This window comes from Branchiostoma lanceolatum, chromosome 9 (assembly GCF_035083965.1).
Source record: "Branchiostoma lanceolatum isolate klBraLanc5 chromosome 9, klBraLanc5.hap2, whole genome shotgun sequence".
Classification (NCBI taxonomy): Eukaryota; Metazoa; Chordata; class Leptocardii; order Amphioxiformes; family Branchiostomatidae; genus Branchiostoma; species Branchiostoma lanceolatum.
In genome coordinates, this window is record NC_089730.1 from 2,610,809 (window position 1) to 2,632,792 (window position 21,984).

Consider the following 21,984-nt stretch of genomic DNA (forward strand, 5'->3'; position numbering starts at 1 on the left):
GTATGACTTCGATAGATGGCCCTTCTTGCTTCTCATATTGCAATTTACAACGAAAGACAACTTACGTGTATCGCCTTTCAGGTGGATTTAGGGGAAGTGAAGCGCGTCATGGGCACCATCATTCAGGGTCACCTCACTGACAACAAGTGGGTGACGTCATACAAACTCCAGTACAGTACAAATCGGATTACTTGGACGACATATGCTGACAGCGATGGATCAGAAATGGTATGTGAAAAATCAAGATATCTCTTTGCTTTAATTTTCAGATTAAACAAAATACCACAAAGCATTTCCTGTACATTTTATATAGCAGAGCGGTTTTGATCCATTAGTTTTATCTACGCTATTGATATAGCGTGGGTCTTGGACGGATTGTACATACACTATTTGGTCATTGATAGTGATGAAGATAGTCTTCCAGATCAAGAGCTTCTTCTTGATCTTCTTCTAGATCTACTTGATACTATACAGAAGAGAAGAAGAAACCACCATCTAAAGTATCCGTTCTCCTTCCAGGTCTTTCCAGGCAACGTCGACATTTCTGACATGTATATCCCCGTCACGAACCTACTGGACAACTCAACTGATGCCCGTTATGTGCGTTTCCTTCCTCAGTCCTGGTATGGTGGAATCGCCATGAGGGTGGAGATCGTGGGCTGTAACACTAGTAGGTTTTAACCCTGAGGAAATATTCCTAAACATTCCTCAAATCTTTAACTGGAACTTGATGTTTTTCCTTTCATATTCACTGTAGAACGGAAACATTTAAAGATACATATTTCAATACTTGAGAATGGAGCTTAGTCTTTTTTGAAACATCATCTGGCACTTACATTTTTTTCCCCAAAGAATCGTTGTATTGTGGTGATTCATCGATAGGATTTAAGAAAACCCAGAGTCAGATGCGAAGCTATTAAAAGTAAAAATCCGTTGCAAAGAAGATAACCATTCATGTGACTGATTTGAAAGGGCGGTCATGTCGTTTGAGTAATACAGTAATCGAATTACTTCACCCGATGCTTACTTTGTCTGATGCTTATATCAAGTAACCCTATTCAGACCGGGCTTTGGGGGCATCCTTAGACGAGGGGGGGGGGGGGGTCTTTTGAGACCTGCCCCCTCTAACACATGAAGTACTCATCGCATGCCCATAACATTTTCAAAGATTGATGTGCTGTAAAATCAGATAATTAAAAACAACTTTTAAACATAACATACATAAAACTGTGATTATGACCTGATATGCGGCTATATGACGTCAACTATGTGATTTCATTGGCTGGAACCGTGTAAAAAGTATAAAACACAATTTAACAAAAAAGGTGTCTAAACGAATATTAATGTTTGCGAAGACTCCTGTTGTCAATACAGCAACAAAATAGACTAAAAAAGTTCATTTGTCAAGCTAAAACAAGGCTGTAATGAATCGCAAGGGACAATAACCTTGTTTTCCATCTGCTAATGATATGGTTTGGCATCTGGGATTTTGACCAATGACGTCATCAAATTAGCACAATTCATGAAATTCACAATTCACAAATCATCAAAAATACTGTACATTACATAAGATGTGGTTTAGCAAGAAATCCTGGAAAATACATTGTTGAAACCGAGATTAGTGATTTTTTAAGAATATGCGTCAGAAACCCATTGCCATGGCAACCACACAAATAATCATTTACTTAAATATCATGAAATTGTAAGGTTGATTTCAGGATACGTCACCAAGTTTGGTGCCTCTATCCCAAGCCGCTTAGGCGTTTTGTAATATGACAATTTGCCCAGATCCCCCACCCCTCGTCTGAATCGGGTTAAGTAAAAGTACTATATATGTTTGCCTGCAACTGTTAAAACTTAAAGGTTTTAGGTTCTCATACATGACTTTCTCGATATCTACCTTTCCAGCATACTGTTCCTATATGAAGCACGTAGAGCCTGGAACTCTGGCCTGGGACCTTAGCAAGGTCATCTCGCCCTTCATCTTCGAGGTCAAGGTCAACACCAGCGGGTCCGGCCTCGTCTACCTCTACCCTTGGGATGGCGACATGACGGAGAATCAGGACGGGTACCGCGTTAAGCTCACAGCTGGACAGTCACAGATAGCGAGAACTAAAAGGGACGGGGGCCGGGACGACGTTGCGAGTTATTATTCAACAGGTAATTTCACTTTCTATGCTGATAGTATAAGATTGATTCATAGTTCCATTGTTGGTATTTTTCTAACAGTTAACTTAATATAATATTTCTGAATGTGTAGAAATGACATCGGCTGAAGGGTTCCGACGGTTCTGGATCTGCTGGTCGAAAGGCGGAAGTGTTGGTGTGGGCAGGGCTGGAGAGGTGGAACCCTTTATGAACTGGACAGATCCTCAGCCAGTCACTGACATCGGTAGAATTGCTTACCGAACTTTGGGTGTTCCCGGGGACTTCAAATTCAACTGTACTAAAGGTAAAAATATTGACTTCTTTAATGCCGCAACGTCTCACAATGGAAGCTACGTTTCCCTGCTTAATACCAATGTCACTGACATTTTTATAGTCAACTAGTGTAACTTTATATCCATGTTAAAAAATCTAAGGGCAGTTAACATTTGTATATCAAGATGATTTTCTGTTTGTTTTGTACTTTATCAAATTTGTCAAGACCATATTTGACAAATCATATTTAGTTCTTTGGCACAGGAACTAAGTATGAACAAATACAAAACAAAAGTTCATTCATTATTTAAATCTTGATGAAAGACCCATCCTAATTATGGCTACAGGATATAACTGTTAGAAAACATGTAATGTATTAATAAGAACCTATCATGCAGATTTTCCTTGTCAAACACTGTTTCTCTTCAGTTGGATTTCCGGGGGTTTGTGTTGACCCACCGACCCAGGCCAACACTACCGGACCCATGTGCGACTGTCCTTATCTGCTGGGGGAGAACTGCACCTACCCATGTTCCCCGGGATATCACGTCATTTCCGGTGACGTCATAACCAGAACATGCAGGGCAAATGGCACATGGACAGAGCCGGATATTTTCTGCCTAGGTACGATATAAAGACGCCTTTATAAAAGAAAATTTCCCCTGCTGATGAAATGATAATTTATTTTAACTACCGCGAATCAAATCCTGCATTTGCTCACTGCGTCTGAAACTGTTCCTCAGAAACAGCCTAACAGGACGTCGGATTCTGTAAACCGATTTTAGCCTACTATTTCTGCTGATACTGTACGGGACAATAAGCGATTTTGTAAAAACTGGTGTCACCATAAGTCTCTACATTCTACATTCCATCTGCTCTCTTGTTTGTACAGATATTGACGAGTGTTCCACTCGGAACGGAGGCTGTAGCCAGACCTGCTTGAACACTGGAGGAGGTTACAACTGTTCCTGTACTGAAGGGTTCGAACTGGACGGAGACGGGTATAACTGTTCTGGTAGGTCATATTTTGCCTTATGTTTCTCTTTCCTTCTTACATTTTGAATGAACAGGGTTTGTCTGAAATTTAAACTGGTTTGTCGATGATGCGATTTCTGCCTTTTCTGGCAGCAAACAAATGAGAGGTCTGGAGACAATTCAATGATCCTTCACATTGGTTCTTATATGCTTCAATTTACCGACTATCTTGTCCGCAGATGTTGACGAGTGTTCCACTCTGAACGGAGGCTGTAGCCAGACATGCTCCAACACTGTAGGAAGTTACAGCTGTTCCTGTACTGAAGGGTTCGTACTGGACGTACACGGACATGCCTGTAATGGTAGGTTATTTGCTGCGACAGTCTTATTTGTACTTTTCTCGTGCCAAGATTGGACAAAGGAATGTATAAATATCAGACAGAAATGAGACATGAAAATATTCACATCGTGGTCGTAGTTTTCCTCAGCCGCGGATCCAAGCAGTTCTTGGAATCTACTTCATAAAGGCACGTTATAGAGCCGTTATGAAGGTGAGGGTCCAAGCGGGAGATACCAAAAACCAAATGATACAGGACTTATTACTTTGGCATAGAGACGAATTTCATAATGCTAGAGTTTGGATTAGACTCAACGATATAGAAAATGAAGGCGACTTTGTTTGGGGGATGACACTCCACTGCAACAGAAAAATCTATCTGTGAAATGGTTATGATAAACAGGAACCTTTCCTACTCCAGTCTATTACATTATTGCTTTGCTATCAGTCTTATAAAGATGTTTGTTTTCTGTTCTCCAGATATTGATGAGTGCCTCTTTGGAATTGGCTGTAGTCAGACTTGCATCAACAGTGTAGGAAGTTACAGCTGTTCCTGCATTGAAGGGTTCGTACTGGGCGGAGACGGGCATGGTTGTTATGGTAGGTATTCTGTTGTACCGTCTTAGTAATTGTCTATGCCCGATACTTTCGTGAGATGTCAGTTTAAAATGTAGAATCATTTATCAGCATTGTTCTACTGGCGTAACAAGCCAACACGAGCACGAGGCTTGTGACAGATTTTATGTAGCTCATAGGTCCACCTGTTTGCTATTTGTAAGCTTGAAGAGATACAAGTTGATTTACTTCAAATGCCATATCTTAAAGTGAGAACACACAAAAAAACTTAACAACGAGAACAAAACAAGTGACACTGGGAACTAGAGTACTAATGAGTTGTACATCCTTCTCGCAGAACGTACTACACTAACAGCATCAATATCGACAACAACAGCAACAACAACATCAAAATCAACTACAACGACAGCACAACAAACTACGACGTCTACAACATCCCCTGCTCCATCAAGCAGCTGGTTCCCGACCCCACAACAGACCAGCACAGCTCGTCTGATGGACACTTCCACCGTGTTCAAGATGGATCTGATGCCTACAAGCTCAACAACAACCGTCAAAACGACAACGCCTTTCGTCTTTGGAGGTAAATGAAACTGTGCGATGTCGAAAAGAAACATGTTTTGTCTATCTTAGTTTATTTGATAATATGGATAACAACTCCCTCTCCAAGCAGAGTAGAAAACGTTTCTTATTGCCAATATTCTGATATCAGTTTCTATAAAGCCACCATTCTTCAGTCAAATTTTCTTTTTCTTATTTTTTTTTTTTACCACAGATTTTGACAATGGAGATTCATCTGATTATTTGGATGATGAAGCTACCAGCACGTCGCCCATGACCACCCTCCCCACCCTGCCACCCAGTGCAGCTGAGCCTACACCTCCGCCTCTTGTTGTCATCACCACTCAAGAATCCTCAACCCACGCGCCTTTTCTAATAGAGGTACTATTGCAGATTGTAAATTCATGCCTGATTTGTTACCAATGGTTGATCACATAATCTATGCTGTCCATTTTCGCCGGTTTTCAAATCAGATAATATTGGCGTTATTTTCTAAATGATATGTAAAACGCCAGTTTTCAAACCATATGATAATAGCGTTATGTTGTAAATGATATGTGACGCAATAATTCCTCAAACTACAGGAGGAGATACCTGGTCTAATCAAGACTCTTGGTGACAAGGTGAACGACTTCAGCGGCTCACTGGAGGATCGCAAGGGGCTTCTCCAAGGTTCTTGTTTCTTTTACGATCCTTCGTGGGACTTCGTAGTTAGATCTACATATACTGTCATCAAATTTCTTGGCAAACAATGTAGTTCATCAACTAACGTAGTGTTAGCTATTATCGTGCAATACCCGTTATCGTCCACTTTGGGTAATGTCGACATGTCGAGGTCTAGTTGTATAATGCAAAAGCCAGTTGTCATAAGTAAGCAATAAAGAACGACAAAAGTAACTTATTCCGTGTTCAATACAAAATATACAGAAGTGACTGACGCATCATCCTCGGTACTACGAGCTCAGAGCAGTAGCAGGGAGGCTGTTGCTATGGAGACGACCATTGACCTTTCCTCCGGCGTCACAGATGGTTTGAAGAACTTGATAGACGTCCAGTCTACCGACCTTTCACCGATGGAGCAACTGCTGCAAGAGGAAAAGGAACAGGAACGTATAAAGGCTCGGGTTGGTGTCTTCCTCTCCTAACTACTGGTGCAGATTTACTCCATTTTAATTTGCCTGGAACCATAATCTTCATTGTCAGTAGCAAAGACTGCCCGGAAGGCAATATTTGGAAACATTTCAATACGATATTACGACGAAACTCAAAGACATGCTAATCTATCAAAAGTCATCTTACAGAGAGAATTTGTGCCCCACTATAGCTGATGAACGAAACGAGAGATCTGCTGGAACTGTTGGATGCGGCAGCAGACAAACTGTTGGAAGAGACATCACCGGAAGGAGAAGGTACGCCCATCCGGTCTGACGGTGTGCTCACGGCCGTGAAGAAGAGCATCCCTGATGTCGGCATCGTTCCTATCAGTCAAGATGTCGGCTCCATCCTGTTCACAAATGATGACAACCTTCCTGAGGATTCCACATTGAAGGTGAAAAATATTCCTAAAATGTTCATATCATTATATATCTGTCCGCATTTAAACCCTGGAAATACGTCACAATAACAAGTACGTACAGAATTTTGTAGCTGGTAACACAAAGATGTGTCCAGTGCGCACGAAGGCTGTGATCAACAAAATATAACGAACTTTTGCTCCGTGACTACCGCAGGTTGTGGCATTTGTCGAGGATCCATTTGTGTGGAGTGTAGAGAATGCCGAAGTATCCTCATCAGTAATCATGGTGACGATCACCAGAAACAGTGGTCTAGCTGACTTGCAGCCAAACATCACCGTCGTAGTCAAACAAAGGGTGCAATTTGGGACCACGAGTGACGCAGAAGACCAGTATCATGATACCCTGCCAAAAGCATACAGGAGGAAACTCGATGATGCAGGCAGATCATTCCCTCGGACCAAGGTTTCTAGTCATGACGCCAACATGAAGTATCACGCCATGTACATTGCCGATGAAGGCCAGGTGCCCCTGCTCAGATTCTCAGTCGATGACGTCGACACAGAGCTGCAGGTGTATTTCCGGTTTCGCAACTTCCCAACTGAGGAAGAATACGACTACACAACAACTGTCAAACATTCTGAAGAAACTAATTTTGAAGGCTTCGACATGCCATTTGGCCTCGTTTACTCCGATTTCAATATTTCATTTGTCCCGGAGATCCGAATGGAACGCGGATGGCTCATGGTCGGCGTGAAGAGAAAAGGTAGACATTATCTGATCACTACTATTTCTTGAAGCCTCTCCCCATTGCCCTCCTATATTTCCAGATGTCAAAAATGAGCAACGCAACTTTGGACTATTATGAGAAAGTTCAATTCTTAAGCATCGACATATTATTCAGCATCAATGTTACTGTGAGGAATTAACACTAATGCCTCCACATGTTTGGTTGTGGATTAGGTGGAGACCTCCCCCACGGTGGTTTGAGACGACTCCTGACGTCAGCGGTCCCTCAGACCCCGCCCCCTCCAGGTCGTGATGGCAGCCCGGCAGGATTCACACTGCAGACTGTTGCAGTCTCCTGTCTGATGCGGGGAAACGAGGATCAGACGTGGGATAACCGCCGCTGCAAGGTTGTACTCACCTACCGATCTTTATTTCTTACTACTTAGCTGCACTTGTTAACGCATCCGATTGTAGGTTAACTACGTAACAATTCCTAGAGCTCATATCCTTTAAATGAACAAGCACTAGAGAGAGCTGATTTTGATTAACAGAAAATTTATACTGTCTTTTATTTCTCCTGTTGCTTCCCTGACAAAAGTAATGTTAGTACACTGTATTATCTGCACCGCAGGTTGGGATTGAAACGAACGAGACGACCACTCGATGCAAGTGTGACATGACACCACAAAGCGATGGGAAAAGCTCTAGGGTGATTCTGGCAACTTCTTTTCTGGCGCTTCCTAATTTCGTGCACTTCGACAAGTTTGGTACCAACATTGACAGCAAGCTGTCCAGAAATTCGACCGTGTATGGAACGATCTTAGCGCTGTGGATGATATTCTTGATGTCCCAACTATTGATATTACAATCAAACATCAGGGTACGTCAAAATCAATACTTACCTGATTTAGTGATTATTTGAAAGTTCTGTATGATATTCTAAGCTTAAATCAATGTTTTCAACAATTGAACGCTCTTATTTTCGACAATGGCATTATTAGTCGGTGCCATGAAAATCAGCTATCTAGTGTTTATAAAAAATGTTATATCTAGACTTCGATGCTTTTTCAGAGCCACATCGCTAAATTCACTGCAGTGGCCGACAGCTTTGCTCTTGGACATGAAGCAAACCTCGCCAAGGCAAACGCCAGCATGGCGGCTGTTCCCAAAGTCTCCACAATCCCATCTGAGGTTCCCGGTTCGGACTACGTCTACGTCGTGTCTGTTCGTACGGGAACACAGCCTGATGCCGGCACGGCGTCTGTAGTCGGGCTGATGATCACTGGGTCAGAGGGCAGGACAGCCATGGTCACTCTCAACCCTGAAGGCTTGGTGAGAATTGTTGTGCTTATATTTCCGCGTCTTTGAACCAGCAAAAGAAAGACACGACAAAGGCTTTTATGGCCCAAATCCTTAGTTTGATTTGCAGTGGTAACACGATATCATAAATAAAGAAATGCAGACATTGCCATTGATATACGAAACTGATAACCGATAGCCATAATCTCACATCCCTCTGTTTGTATGTCTTTAGATCCTAGCCAGAGGTGGTGACACGTACCACATCATGGTGACACCGGCCTCAATCGGTAAGCTCCAGTCTGTGCAGGTCTGGCACGACAGCTCCGGGAAGGGCGCCATGGAGTCACTCTTCATAGACAGTATTAAGGTCTGGGACATACAGACAGAACAAGGGTGGGTGCATGAGCAATTTTCGATGTCTAATTGTTTCAATACCTAGTTTAAGGCGGTGCCTCCAGGCCAAAGTGTAATCTACAAGATCAGAAGTTGTAGGAATTCACTTTTCAGTGATACGGATGCCAAATGAAAATAAAACGTAAGGTAACGCTGTCAATGTGTAATTTGGGATTTCAAACATGATTTTCACTGCATGGAAACAAAGATTTCCACAAGTTTGCAAGCTTGGGCACTATGGTGAAACCCAACATTTCCTTGCTGTGTACACGGCTTTCCTAACCCCGTGTCACCAAGATTGGACACATGTGCACACAAAAGTGCACACAAAGTGTCCAAAGTTTCCCACCTTAGGAAACATCTCGTGCCGGGAATAATTAACCATGATAATAGAGACCTGTGAAGTGCGTGAAAATTTACCTCGAGCAAGGAGCGCCTTGCCTGAGTAATTGTTTAAACTTTTTGCCCTGGGTAAAATGACGTAAACCTATGATTTTTTAAAACCTCATTGTGTAAACCCATGATACGTGTCTAATTCGTTACATTATCGAGAAAGCCTAAAATACTGGTGCCAAACGATAACGCATTAAATGTGTGGCAAGGCGTTGTATTGAAAACAAAACGAATGCTCTCATGATTTCACTCTTATAAACATTGACGTATGGGTCGGAGTCGTTGATTAAGGAGAACTCCATCATATTGCCTGCTTTGCGTTTTCATTGCAAACATTGGCGTCTCTTGGTGCAATTTTGACTCCCATTTGTCTGACTCTAAGCCTGAGTCACGTTGTAAACAAAGACAAGACGACGTACCCACGCGGAGTATAATTAGCATATCATTGTTCCCAAACCACAGAACTCGATATCTAACATTGAAGTTCTTGTTTCACGTCACTGCTGGTATAAAATATACGGGTGATTTGGGTTCGAAACCTTATCCCCAAACCTGGACCGTACGTCATCGACATAGCCTCTAAAAGGCCCCGAGGATGAGTGGGGATAATAGTAGAAATTGGCCAAATAGATCAAGGATTGAATAGTATGCTAAGGGAGTCGGCTACGGAGAGAGGGTTCAACTTGCAAGCAAATATTCTCACTGTAGCCGGCGAAGTTAGTTTATCATCGACCATTCGTGATCTTCTGTATTTGGGTCTATGATCTACGAGTTGATTTGAATCTGTGCTTTTATGAAATAGTCATTTGCCCGTTGCAAAAATAAACACCGATTTGATGTGTATTGTGCTGTCTGGGCTTTTGTTTCTATGACAAGGGCGACAAAAAACTGAACGTAAATCTTATCTTTCTGTATTAATTTTCTGTACCGACTGTGATGTTCGTTCAAGTCACATGAATGTAGACTGCTATGTGTATCACTTTGATTAATAGAAAGATTAACTACGTCACACGCGAACTATTATCGACATAGGTCCGTGTCTCCGTAAAACACACACACATACATCTAACATGTTCACCTTGCACTGAATGGCGTCCATTGCCTTTTAGTAAATGTTGTTTTGGAACATGACATGTTATATATTTGACTTGATGTATTCTAATTTCCTCGCCGGTTATATCGTCGATAGAACGATTTACTTGCAACTTTTACTGTTAACCTACTAATTTATCAGGCTGTCGTCATTATTCATAAGACACGGCCGCATGTTTTAACACCGTCCTTGGCAGGTATTGTTAATCTGTGAAAAACTAGTAATCAGGCTGCTCAAATCTGAATGTATGCAATAGACATACACGGTGTTTCACAAGTAATTATGTCTGTGTCAATGCAAATTCTAGTAAAAAAAGGGACATCCAATAGTATTTCTCGGTTAGCACGTGGTTTGAAAAGCAGGGACCAATCAAGGTTCTTGTCACCATTTTCAAATCTTTCAGTTTGTATTTGAGATGTGCAGATGTGTGTTGTTGCTATCTCTGTGTCTGGATACTAGCGTGGGTTATTTGACTCCTGCCTGGGATTATTTTGAGCCTGGTTTCTATTCTACGACAAGACTGATGCACGGCGTTTGAACACAGAACATCGCGACAGGAATCTACCTTTGTGACTTCCTTGTAAAGCCACGGAGATTATATGGACAAATGACCTCCTTGGTAAAGCAAGACAGTCTGGACTTTTGACTACGGCTTCGCCCCGGACTTTTCAACCCGTGTCGGATGAAGAATGTGGACATTGCAGGGCGTGTCTGGATACAGTAAAGCAACGAGCGACGAGTCATACGGACCGTGCGGCTAGGTTTTAGCCTGACACTACTGCGCCACTGGACAGTTCAGCCTGACTACCTCAGTTCGATGAAAACGATGACTTTCTGCCTCTAGAGGGCAGCAGTTAGACAGAATTGTAGACAACAACATTTGAAATCCATGTAGAATTCGAACTTATCAATGCATGTAGCTGTTAACCTAATAGATTTGTTAGAGTTTTGTACATGTTTCGAACTAATGTTAACCCTTGTCCTGCTGGACTTTTTTTACCCTATAGTAGTCCCTGTGCTAGGCTTTTTTGACCCTATTTAAAGGAGGGGTACTGCTTTAACTTTGCTATTTTCTTTATACTTTGTCCACAAATAACTCTATAAAGTTATATATCAATACAAAGCTAAGAGTCTCTACTTTTCAGAAATATATTGCAAATTTTGCCTGCACCTACCTGTATTGATTGATAATGGCAATAAATCAATAAAAAACCCTTTTTTCAAAAATCTTTTGTATTGAAGTATCTGAACCATATAAAAAGTACCAATATCAAAGCTGCAGCATTCCTGACACATCCTGACAACATCAGAGCTATATCTATGATGAAGAAGTTCACCCAGGTATCTCAGCAGGTAGGTTTATGACCATACAATGTCCACGGTGCTTAACTGGCTTTTCTGTAGAAAAGCTGAGCCATTTAGAATTAGTATACTTCTTTCTTCACCTCTATTACAATCACTTTCCTACACATCAGCTGAAAGCTTACAACAGGTATTATCTTTGGAATTCCAAACAAAGTAATATCATTGAATACAAAGGTAATAAAGATACAAAAGGCAATAAAAAGTACATTATTCCACAAAGTTTCCATATACTGCTGCATAGCACCAACACAGGTCTCTACCAAGACTACAATGTTGCTGACCAGTCTTGGCAACATCAGAATGATACATGTGAAGAAGTAAAATACACAGGTATTGTAACAGGTGAGTACATGTATATGGTTGTAGACTGCCCTTGGTGCTGAACTCACTTTTGAGCAAAATCTACACTCTCATACAGAACAGTACACTTCATGCTGTAGCCATAGAACAATTGACATTCTAGCTTTCTATACATGAGTGGAAAGATTATAGTCTAACCTTTCTTGTCATATCAACATACAGTTGTTACAATCTATACTAAAGGCTATATTATAATAAAGACATAAAAAGCAATAAAAAGTACATTATTCCACTATGCTTTCATATGCCTTTGTATAGCATCAACACACAGGTTTCTACGAAGACTACAAAGTTTCTGACCAGTTTTGACAACATCAGAATAATATATCGTATTATATGTAAAGAAATACGAATTGCAGATATTATAACAGGTGAGTATATGGCTATCAAAGTCTGAGACTGGTCAGCCCCACAATTGAAATCATGCACCACTTCCCCGCCAGCGACCACATCCACTACCTCCTCGGGCACGTCCACGCCGTCCTCGGTAAGTGCCCCGAGCTCTTCCACGGCTAAAAGTAGCGTCAGCGCCGCTTTCAAGTTCATCAGCAACGTGTAAGGGTCCCTCTCCGCTTGCCCCGACGCGACATGTCTTCGAGGCCGATGTTGTGACTCCCCGTCTTCGCCAGAACTGTCACTGATTTCAGCGGAATTTTCACTTGTTAAAGGATATTCCACCCCTGAATCGTTCGTGAAAATGTCCTCTAGAACGTCTTCGGCCGTGTACCGATCCATTTTGGCGTTTAAACACCGAAATTGCCGCCAGAAATACGGAAAATATCGCCCCGAAAACATTCCAGCAGACGACACGGCATCATGGCCGCCTCATTAACATATGGCCTCATTAACATATCACGCATGCGTCCTGGGACGAATTGCGCAACAATAATTTTGACCCTTGACCCCGACGATGTGGCAACACTATGTTACTTCCGGGTTTCGGGGGTTACGCGGGAGTGAGACGCGTTCGTGCCGGAAATACCCCCAGCGCCTATATATAGGCGGTCCGCAGGACCCGCACATTATGCGTAGCGCCTATATATAGGCGGTCCGCAGGACAAGGGAATGTTAAATGTATCTGTATTCTTTTGTTAATTTTCATTCAGACACTTCGTACGTTTTCACCTTTTGTCTTGGTATTGTTAGCTTAGTCTGTGTGTAACTGTGAACGTTTTAAAAGACTGCATGTGTAAATGTAAATGTATGTAATTGAGAGAATGTATCGGCTGGAATGTATTGGTTGTTGTTCATCTCTAATTAAGTGAATAAAATGTCAATCTTTACGAGCAATGATTCCGTGTGCTTTCGGTATGACGAGGTGGTATAAGGCAGGGGGCTGGGAGGGGGCAGGGGGGTGTCCCAGGGGCGTAGTAGCATAGCAACGATGCTACTTTCAATGACAAAAGGTGTCTTGAAGGAGTACCCGGATGTGTCTGGACGGGCCGCGTGGTTAGACCAACTGGGGAGATAATTAGGTGATAATTACGCGATAATAGTTGCTAAATTATGCACCACTCGTTGGCACACAAAGGCCGACACATGTAATTTCCACACATGTCCACAGGTTTACACACTTGTGCGCACAGGTTTTCATCGAAGGACACAAAGTGTACACGCAAATGGTCCGTTTACACAGATGTGCATAGGTTCCCCAAAAGGGACACATCGCATTTTCACTGTGGGAACTCATTGAAACCCGTGAAAATTAGGAATTTCCTAGCAGGTATACACAGGTTTTCAACGCGGAAATCTGTCTGTTCAAGCAGTGTTTCTAAATCTTAGATGAACATTTTTGAAAGTAGATGTTGGACTGAGCTTCGCCTGCTCATAACAGATTTGAGATCATGAGTAAAATTGATGCCTGTTTTTTTGTCCACAGTTGCTGTTTCCCGTGTTATACCTGGCTGTCATCTAACAAAGGAGACGGTAGAACAATAAGGACCTTGCAGGCAGCTCCTGATGGAGAAATGCGGTAGGTCCCGCAGGTTTTCACCTGCCCTACATTTTACGTTGTGGACTTGAGTGAGTGAGTTGGTGAGTGAGTGACTGACTGAGTGGGTGAGTGAGTGAGTGAGTGATTGAGTGACTGACTGAGTGATTGAGTGTGTATAAACCATTTGAAATTGTGATTCGTAGGCATTGAAGGATGCAGCCAATACATGTCATGGTAAAAAAACTAAAGATGGGATTGGACAATAATCTTAAGTAGGAATGACACTGCATTAATCTGCACCAACAATAACGCTACTACGATACTTGTCTTTAAACATGTTATAACATATTCTGACCAAGTAACGGGTCGAAAACCAGACAATATATTATGCAATAGAAGCAGTTCTCTCTGGTTTCCTTTGAGATATGTCGTCTTATTTACCTTAGGATGTCCGAATACGCCCTGCCGACGTTTTCGTACCTTCTGTACGACGACCATCTGCTCCTGTCAGCCGTGTGTAACTCCGGTGTGAGACACTTCAGCCGGTCGCAGCGCCTGGTCTGCTGCCTGACCCAGACCACCCTGTGGATGGTGGGCAGCGCCATGTGGTACGCGTTTAAACTGGGTGCACACGAGGTCACTTTGTTCGACGCTAGCGTCACCACTCTCCGTCTTTCGGAACTGATTGGTACTGCAGCAACATCGTTCACAGTGTTTCTGCCAGTTTACGCCATCCTTGTGCCCATGTTTCGCAAGCAGTCCCCGTTGGAAGATCACATTCCCTCAAAACTGATGAAAACGGCGACATCTCCATCCAGCTGCCGATTTCCGTACAAGACGGTGGCGTGGATCCTCGCCATCCTGACGTCTGTCAGCAGCAGCTTCTTCGTGATCATGTACAGTCTGCAGTTTGGAACTGAGAGAAGCCAGGCCTGGCTGAAGGAATTCGTTCTGACATTCCTGTTCTCTACATTCCTACTGGAGCCTGTTGAGGTTGGATTGTTTTGCATTTTCCTTTGCCTAGATGTAATGGCGTCAGTTACTTTCAGGGATATGCGGCCCTCATAAAAAACAACTTGAATGTACTACTATATATAGACAAACTTTCAAAATGAGGGTTTTGACCATCTCTTGGCAATGCATGCTGCAGAACTTCGTAGATAACTTTCCAAATTTGGTCTTTCATAACCGCATGTACAGGCGAGCTTGTGACTTAACCAATGTACGCATTTGCAGATTTTTCTGATAGCCTACACCAAGGCAGCCATCATCGGACCCATTGTGTGGTCTGTGACAGCTTGTGTTCGGGGAGTTTTGGGGACGAAATCATCGGACCAACAACGTTCTCCAATCGGTGTTATTCATAAGAAGAGCAAGGATTATGATGGTAAGTCTCCACAACTTCCACATGTATGGCCACAGTAGACAGCTACGACCACAGATGCCAGTCACTGGACGCCTTTGTTTTGTTTCACAAAGAATGCAAGGATTATGACATGTTTTGTAACTATTTGACACGAAGAAGATTCTTGATGACGGTTTTACTAATCAACTGAAATACCGCCATTAAAGCTGTTTTTCCACAAAGGCTGTGTATGATGTGTTTAGTTGGTTAAAAGAAGCTCAGAATGGCTACTTGGTCACCTTTACTGTAAGGTTGAGATTTTTTGTTTGTAGTATCTCAAAAAAACCAACGGCATTGGTGTTCTGTATTTCCGAATAAGTTCCTGCTCGGAGGGTTTTACCACCAGCACCGAAGAAAACCGACCATGACCCGAACTGGACCGAGAAGATGACTAAAGGTAGAAGCATCCTGGTTGTCCTAGTGTTTCTGCTGATCTTCACTGGAAATGCCTTCTACATCGGGGTTCTAGGCTTCGACAGACACGCCTACTACGTCAGGACCTCGCTGGAGAACAGCCTGCTTTCCGGATATAAGGAGGTATGATTAGAAAACTGTCCGTCTTAAGCTACAGGACCCTCCAATAAGATCACTTTACTAGCATGAGATTTCTTCTCAGCTTGTAAATTACATAATGGAAAATCCAACTGTTCTCCAACTCAAGAAAACTGACTCAGCGGAATTTTCGACCACTTGATCTTCATCAGCTGACTGACCCAAGTGTTGTAGACATGTGATTACTCACGTGTGACATCAGCACTGGGTCAAAGTCAGAGCACACCAATATTCTCTCAACCGGGACGGGGGGCGCTGCCGACTTCCGACAAACTTTGACCCGGTATTCACGTCACTCGCGCGTAATCACGTGTATACGGCACTTGGGTCAGATACCAGATGAAGACCGAGTGTTTTTGTTGAAAAATTAAGAGATTAAATTTTCTTGAGACGGAGAACAGTTCAATTTTTCATTATGATTACTTTCATTGACATTCCGAACAACTATCGGTCTATAAGCAAGTTGTACAAACTTAGAGACAAATTGCCGCTTAATTTTTATGTTGTCTTCTCTGGAATCTGTGCACTAAAATACTGTAATTAATTTCCCTTCTGCAGGTCACCACAGTAGACGATGCTTGGGAGTGGCTGTCGTCTGAACTGATGCCGTCCCTTCACCCGGAGCGCGGATACAGCGGGCAGAAGCTGAGGTGGCTGGACAAACAGTTTCCGGTCGGAACAAACGCATTCCGGATCGGTCCTGTTCGCCTGGAGAGAACCACCAAGTATCCAGGTGACAAAGCATTGCGGATCCCAAAGCTTTTGTTTTGTGTTTCTTTTGATTTTTAAGACTGGTCAATAACTATTTGTTCTTCTCGTTATTATAAAATAAGTTTTTATTTGGACCTCCATTCAATTCCAGGGAGCCCAATAGACATAGACCTCGAACACAGTAACCAAAGGCTCTATCCTGAGCTGTTTATGTATCTACAAAACGAAGCTCTTGGCCGAGAGAGTGGACGAAGCTGTTCGCACAACGGAACTACCAGTATTGTCGACGACTTTAGGTATATCAACGACATATTTGCAGTATTTGATACTGATGACGTCTTGGCAAGTTTTGCTTATGTACAGTAGACAGAGAAGATATACGCAAATTCTATCATGGATTTTTATTAATCAGTTTTATAACCTGTGGATTTTGTCATTGGGATTTGTAATACTGCTTTGATTTGTTTATCTACCTTTCAGCTTGCATAGTAAAGTACTGTAATTGTGTTTCAGAAACGGGACTTCGGCGTGCTACACCACAGTAGACCTGCCACGAGATGCTGGTCAGGCTGCTGCAGTGATAGAATTCCTCAAACAAACCAACTGGATCCTGATGGTTTCAGACACTCTCATCCTCCGGATCAACTTCTACCACCCTGACGTGAAGCTGTTCAGCACCGTGGTGTTCAGGCTGCAGTACATCCCAGGGGGCGCTGCTTATCTACAGCCCAGTATCGAAACCTTCCGGCTGTTCCAGTACCAAACAGCTGACGACTTCGTCCAGATGCTTTTCCACATCTTGTTCGTTCTTTTCTTCATCTACAACGTTCTGAATGAGATTTGGAACATACGGAAGAGCGGCCGTCTGTACTTCGGCAGTTTCTGGAACATCTTGATCCTGTGCAACATTGGCTTGTCGACAGCCGTCATTGTGACATTCGCACTTCGGTATATCAAGGCAGCTGCTGCATTGGGTGACATGGAACAGGCAAAAGGTACTTGGTAACAAAGTATCCTAACAGTTTTGACATTTGGGAGAAATCAGATCTGTTAAGGCAAACTACGAAACCGCCTTTTGCATATGTGAAATATATCATATGCTGTTCCACTTGGTGTTTACTGGTCAAGTTTAGAAATTGTCGAGATACCAAGAGACATTAAAAGTAACGTTTTTACTTACATGTGGAATTTGTTACAGGACTGTTCCGCATTAATGAGTTTGTGGACTTTAGTACCGCCAGCCAATGGGACGCAACTTTCAAGGAGGTCCTGTCCTTCTCCATCTTCATCAGCACCTGCAGCATCCTCCGGGTTCTCAACTTCTCCAGGGGTGTCGCTACCGTCTACGCTCTGCCTCGTGTACGTAGAACTCATCTTCCATATTTCTACCTTAGCTGTCAACGTTGTAGTCAATTCTGTTGTTCCAATAATTTGTAAAACAAAAATAAGTAGTTGTTTTTTTCGCTTACACTAGCTGATATACGGGGAAGCCTTTGCGTTTGCGGTGTACATGCTGGTTGTTATAGTGGCCTACGGCTTCAGCGGGATCCTGATATTCGGCAAAAACATGGAGAGCTTCTCCGGCTTTAAGAAAACGTCGTACGTGCTGTTTGAGATGGGCTTGGGGAGGCCGTTCGTCGGTGTCTTTGCGGACGACATGAAGGCAGCGGATCGTGTCATGGGACCTCTGTATTATTCCACATTCATCATGCTCTTCACCTTCTACCTGGTCAGACAAAAACATTTTTTTTCATTCTGCCTTTTGGCTAAAAGTATATATATACCACCAGCCATAAAAAATATTGCATCTAGTAAGTGTTTCAGCTTCAGCTCCAACAACCTGTCTTAAAGAGCATTATGTAGTTAAAAAACGTCTGTATATGTTTCCTACAGATGAATCTGGGAGTCGGCATGCTCTGTAACTGGATGAGCTATTGTGAGACGTCTGACGACATCGGCGTGGACATGGCGATGGGAGATTACTTCTGGAACTCCTTCAGGAGTCTTCTGGGCATGCGTCATAAGTCAGAATACATTGACGGTAACGTAACTTTTGTCTGTGGCCTTTTTGTCTCTTTTGAAGGTATCGTAAGTATTTTGAGGCAAAAACAAAAAAGAAGGAGTTTTTTTAGTATGTCAGTCACCTATGTCTCACAGTCTCGCCAGCTCTTGGCATTTCTTATTTCCTTAAACCTCGAATTTATTCTTCCAATGGCAACGTTTAACTGGATGTACAGATAGTACTAATACTACTGTTAGTCAGCATAGATAGTAGTTAGTCATTTCTGTGATACCAACAGGTTGATACTTATTTGATACTTGATGAGGTCTCCTAAACGTTGCGTTGAGTGGTCTGCTTCAAGGTGGATAGCTATGAAATGAAATATTCCAAAATTTGCTATCAAATAACCCTTGCAAACCCAATTGATCAAGAAACTTTAGCGTAGCCTTTTACCCAAATACTGTGTTCTGTTTAGCATTACATATGAGAAATGTATACTTTACACCCCAAACATTTTGTCGTTTCTGTAGATCAAGCCCAACTTCCTGACCATTTTATGGACGAAACCCTCCAGCGGACGGATACGGTACTGCAGGAAGTGGACAGGGTGACTGACCTGATGTACAAGTTTGAGTGCAAGAAGCGTCAACTGACTCACGTTCAACCAGGCACTTCGCGAGATCTCGTGTAAACTCCAATCTCGATCAATTTGGCTAGCTTGACGTATCAGTGAAGGCTGTCATGCGATAGATACTAAACTATTTCAACAAGCGAGGTTCCACCTCAACTGATTTAAACGTTTCATCTGAGATATTCTAACTAAGACATTTTAACAGGTATGTTGTAAATTTTAGTGAGAGAAGGTATGAGAGAAGGTGTTGAATGTATAAATGAAGTTCTGCAATACAAAGCTCATCGTTTTGTATTGGATCCACATTATTGAATTTATGCATGTATTTATAAGGTATAGTGTTACTCTTAAGTTTAAAATCGATTGTCATCTTTTATCATTTCATCTTAATCAAAGTTATAGATAAGAATCTTAAATCCATCTTTAATCGCACGTGTAATTATGGCGTGAACAACTACCAATGTAGATATTGTGATTGCCCTAATAATAGTACAGTCTAGGCTAACCTACGTTTTGCCCCTGACCTTAATCTTGTAACCTGCTTCATGAGCTAATGAGCTAAAACAACTAGGATGAAATATTTGATATCAAGGGTATTTTTTATGAATCTTCCTATTCTGTTTGATTGCAGATTGCAGATATGATCATGGTGTGACCAGCTAATGATTTTGATATTGTAATTATCCTTTCGGCCCAGGCTAACCCATTGTTTGTACCAAATCAAGCCCATGGCTGACGAACTAGGATCAACTTTTCTGCTTTATATAAGGGCAATTGTAAAGGCACTTTATGTGAATGTTTTGATTCTTTTCAATCGTAGATGTGATCACGTTATGATTAGTGTTAATATTGTAATTGCCATTGCAGTCTAGGCTAAACAATGTTTGGTACCAAGTCTTAGTCTTGTCTCAACCTGATTCTTGAGCCAATAGCTTACGAACTAGGCTAAGATGATCTCAAGGCCTCGGCATAACTATTCTGATTGTACGTGACTCCGGATCCAATTATGATGTGAACTATGAATGATGTAAATTTACTATTACCTAGCTACAAACAGTTGGTTAAGAAAAACAAATCTAATGGAATCTGATCAATGTAACGATTGAACATTTATTATTGTATTGCAAATACGTTGAAAAATTTTGGAAACATTTCTGTATCTGGTGGAAACGTTGCACCAAACAGGACCTGGTCCTAAATGAAAAGATGATCATATATGGTATAATTGAAGGTTGTCGCCATGTTAAAACACTTGCACTTTGTATTCTTATTGCTAAGTACTGTGTATATTTATGTTTTGTTCAAAATGTCAAATCAAATTTTGCCCCCTTTAAAAACCAACTTAAGAACATCATAGAAATAGATAAGCAATTACAATACTTAAAACCATCATTGTAATTTTAATCAACACTACAATAAGTTAGGATTTCCCATGTATTTTTATTTATTGTTATGTTTAATAAAGTTTGAAAAAAAAAATTAAAAAAAAAATAAATGATGTAAATATTCTAAATGTGAACACTTACAGTCTAGGCTAACCTATAGTTGGTAACGAATCTGACTAAACCTGCTTTAGGAGCCTGTATCTGTATCTGTATCTATATAGCCGGTATAACCGCCATTAGGCGTAACACACCAGCTTACGCCTAATGGCTAAAAAACTTACACTCCATGTCCTGCATATAATAACGATATGGTAACATATTATATAAATTATGCTGTAAATAATATGCATTGTTCAGGAAGATACAATAATCTTCTGACAGTAATCTCGTCTCAATAGTATTTCATTCATAAAATCACACTAATCTCGTATCAATAGTATTTCATTCATAAAATCACAGTAAGCTCGTATCAATAGTATTTCATTCATAAAATTAAGTACTTGTGCCCCTTGCGAAGGTGGATTAAAGATGATATGACAGTCAATATTACTCTGCTCTATTGTCTTCAAAGAATACATTCGAAGATTGTCGTTATATGTTAGGAAAGAACTACATCTACCTAGCCTCAGGCTGATGTTGGAAAACATTCGCTAAATAAGGAGAATTTTAACAACGTAGAATAAAACTACAAACTAGTAAATTTGGAATGAATTTATTTTTAGTGAAAATAAAACACAAAAACAGGCGCGATCTTTAGTTTCATTGTCATCAACATGAGCAGTCAAGATAGGATAAAGACATGAGGTGCTAATTATTTCGCAATCAGATGCAGTCCAGCGTAAAACTTTACTGCAAATATCATTGTTATCCAGACCGAATACATCGATATGTAGACAGGAGAAAGTGGAGGAGGCTGATACTGGAGGGCGGAGCTTCCATGTAAGACATCACGAAATCGCCGGCGAAAGCACCCGGATACACGGTGACATGCCGACCTGCGTGCCGATTACCGGCGCTACGAACGTCCCTTGCTCGCACGTAAATGTTGCCCGACTTGTGTGGATCCACATCACGAAATCGCAGGCGAATGCACCCAGGCACACGGCGACATGCCGACCTGCGTGCCGATTACCGGCGATACGAACGTCCCATGCTCGCACGTAAATGTTTCCCGACTTCTTCGGGGCAGACGGAGCTCTCTTCCGCCTAAGTCGAATTTGGAAGCGCTACTCTAAGGCTTGTGGTATAAGTGGTACACGGTGGTATAGGTGGTTTTCATACTGAGACGAGCGAAGGAATAGGCATCGCTACTCTAAGGGTTGTGGTATAAGTGGTACACGGCGGTA

At 41.9% G+C, this 21,984-nt stretch overlaps 1 protein-coding gene across 1 annotated transcript; it reads left to right on the top strand.

Annotated features, from left to right (window-relative positions):
- Nucleotides 1–13,904: 13,904 nt before the first annotated feature.
- LOC136441400 (polycystin-2-like) lies at nt 13,905–19,313 on the top strand. Its single transcript, XM_066437679.1, has 11 exons — nt 13,905–13,991; nt 14,399–14,945; nt 15,189–15,339; nt 15,677–15,894; nt 16,468–16,642; nt 16,772–16,916; nt 17,134–17,615; nt 17,819–17,979; nt 18,095–18,349; nt 18,514–18,661; nt 19,153–19,313. The coding sequence occupies exons 1-11, from the start codon at nt 13,987–13,989 to the stop codon at nt 19,311–19,313; spliced, it is 2,448 nt and encodes an 815-aa protein (XP_066293776.1). The 5' UTR covers nt 13,905–13,986.
- Nucleotides 19,314–21,984: the final 2,671 nt, after the last annotated feature.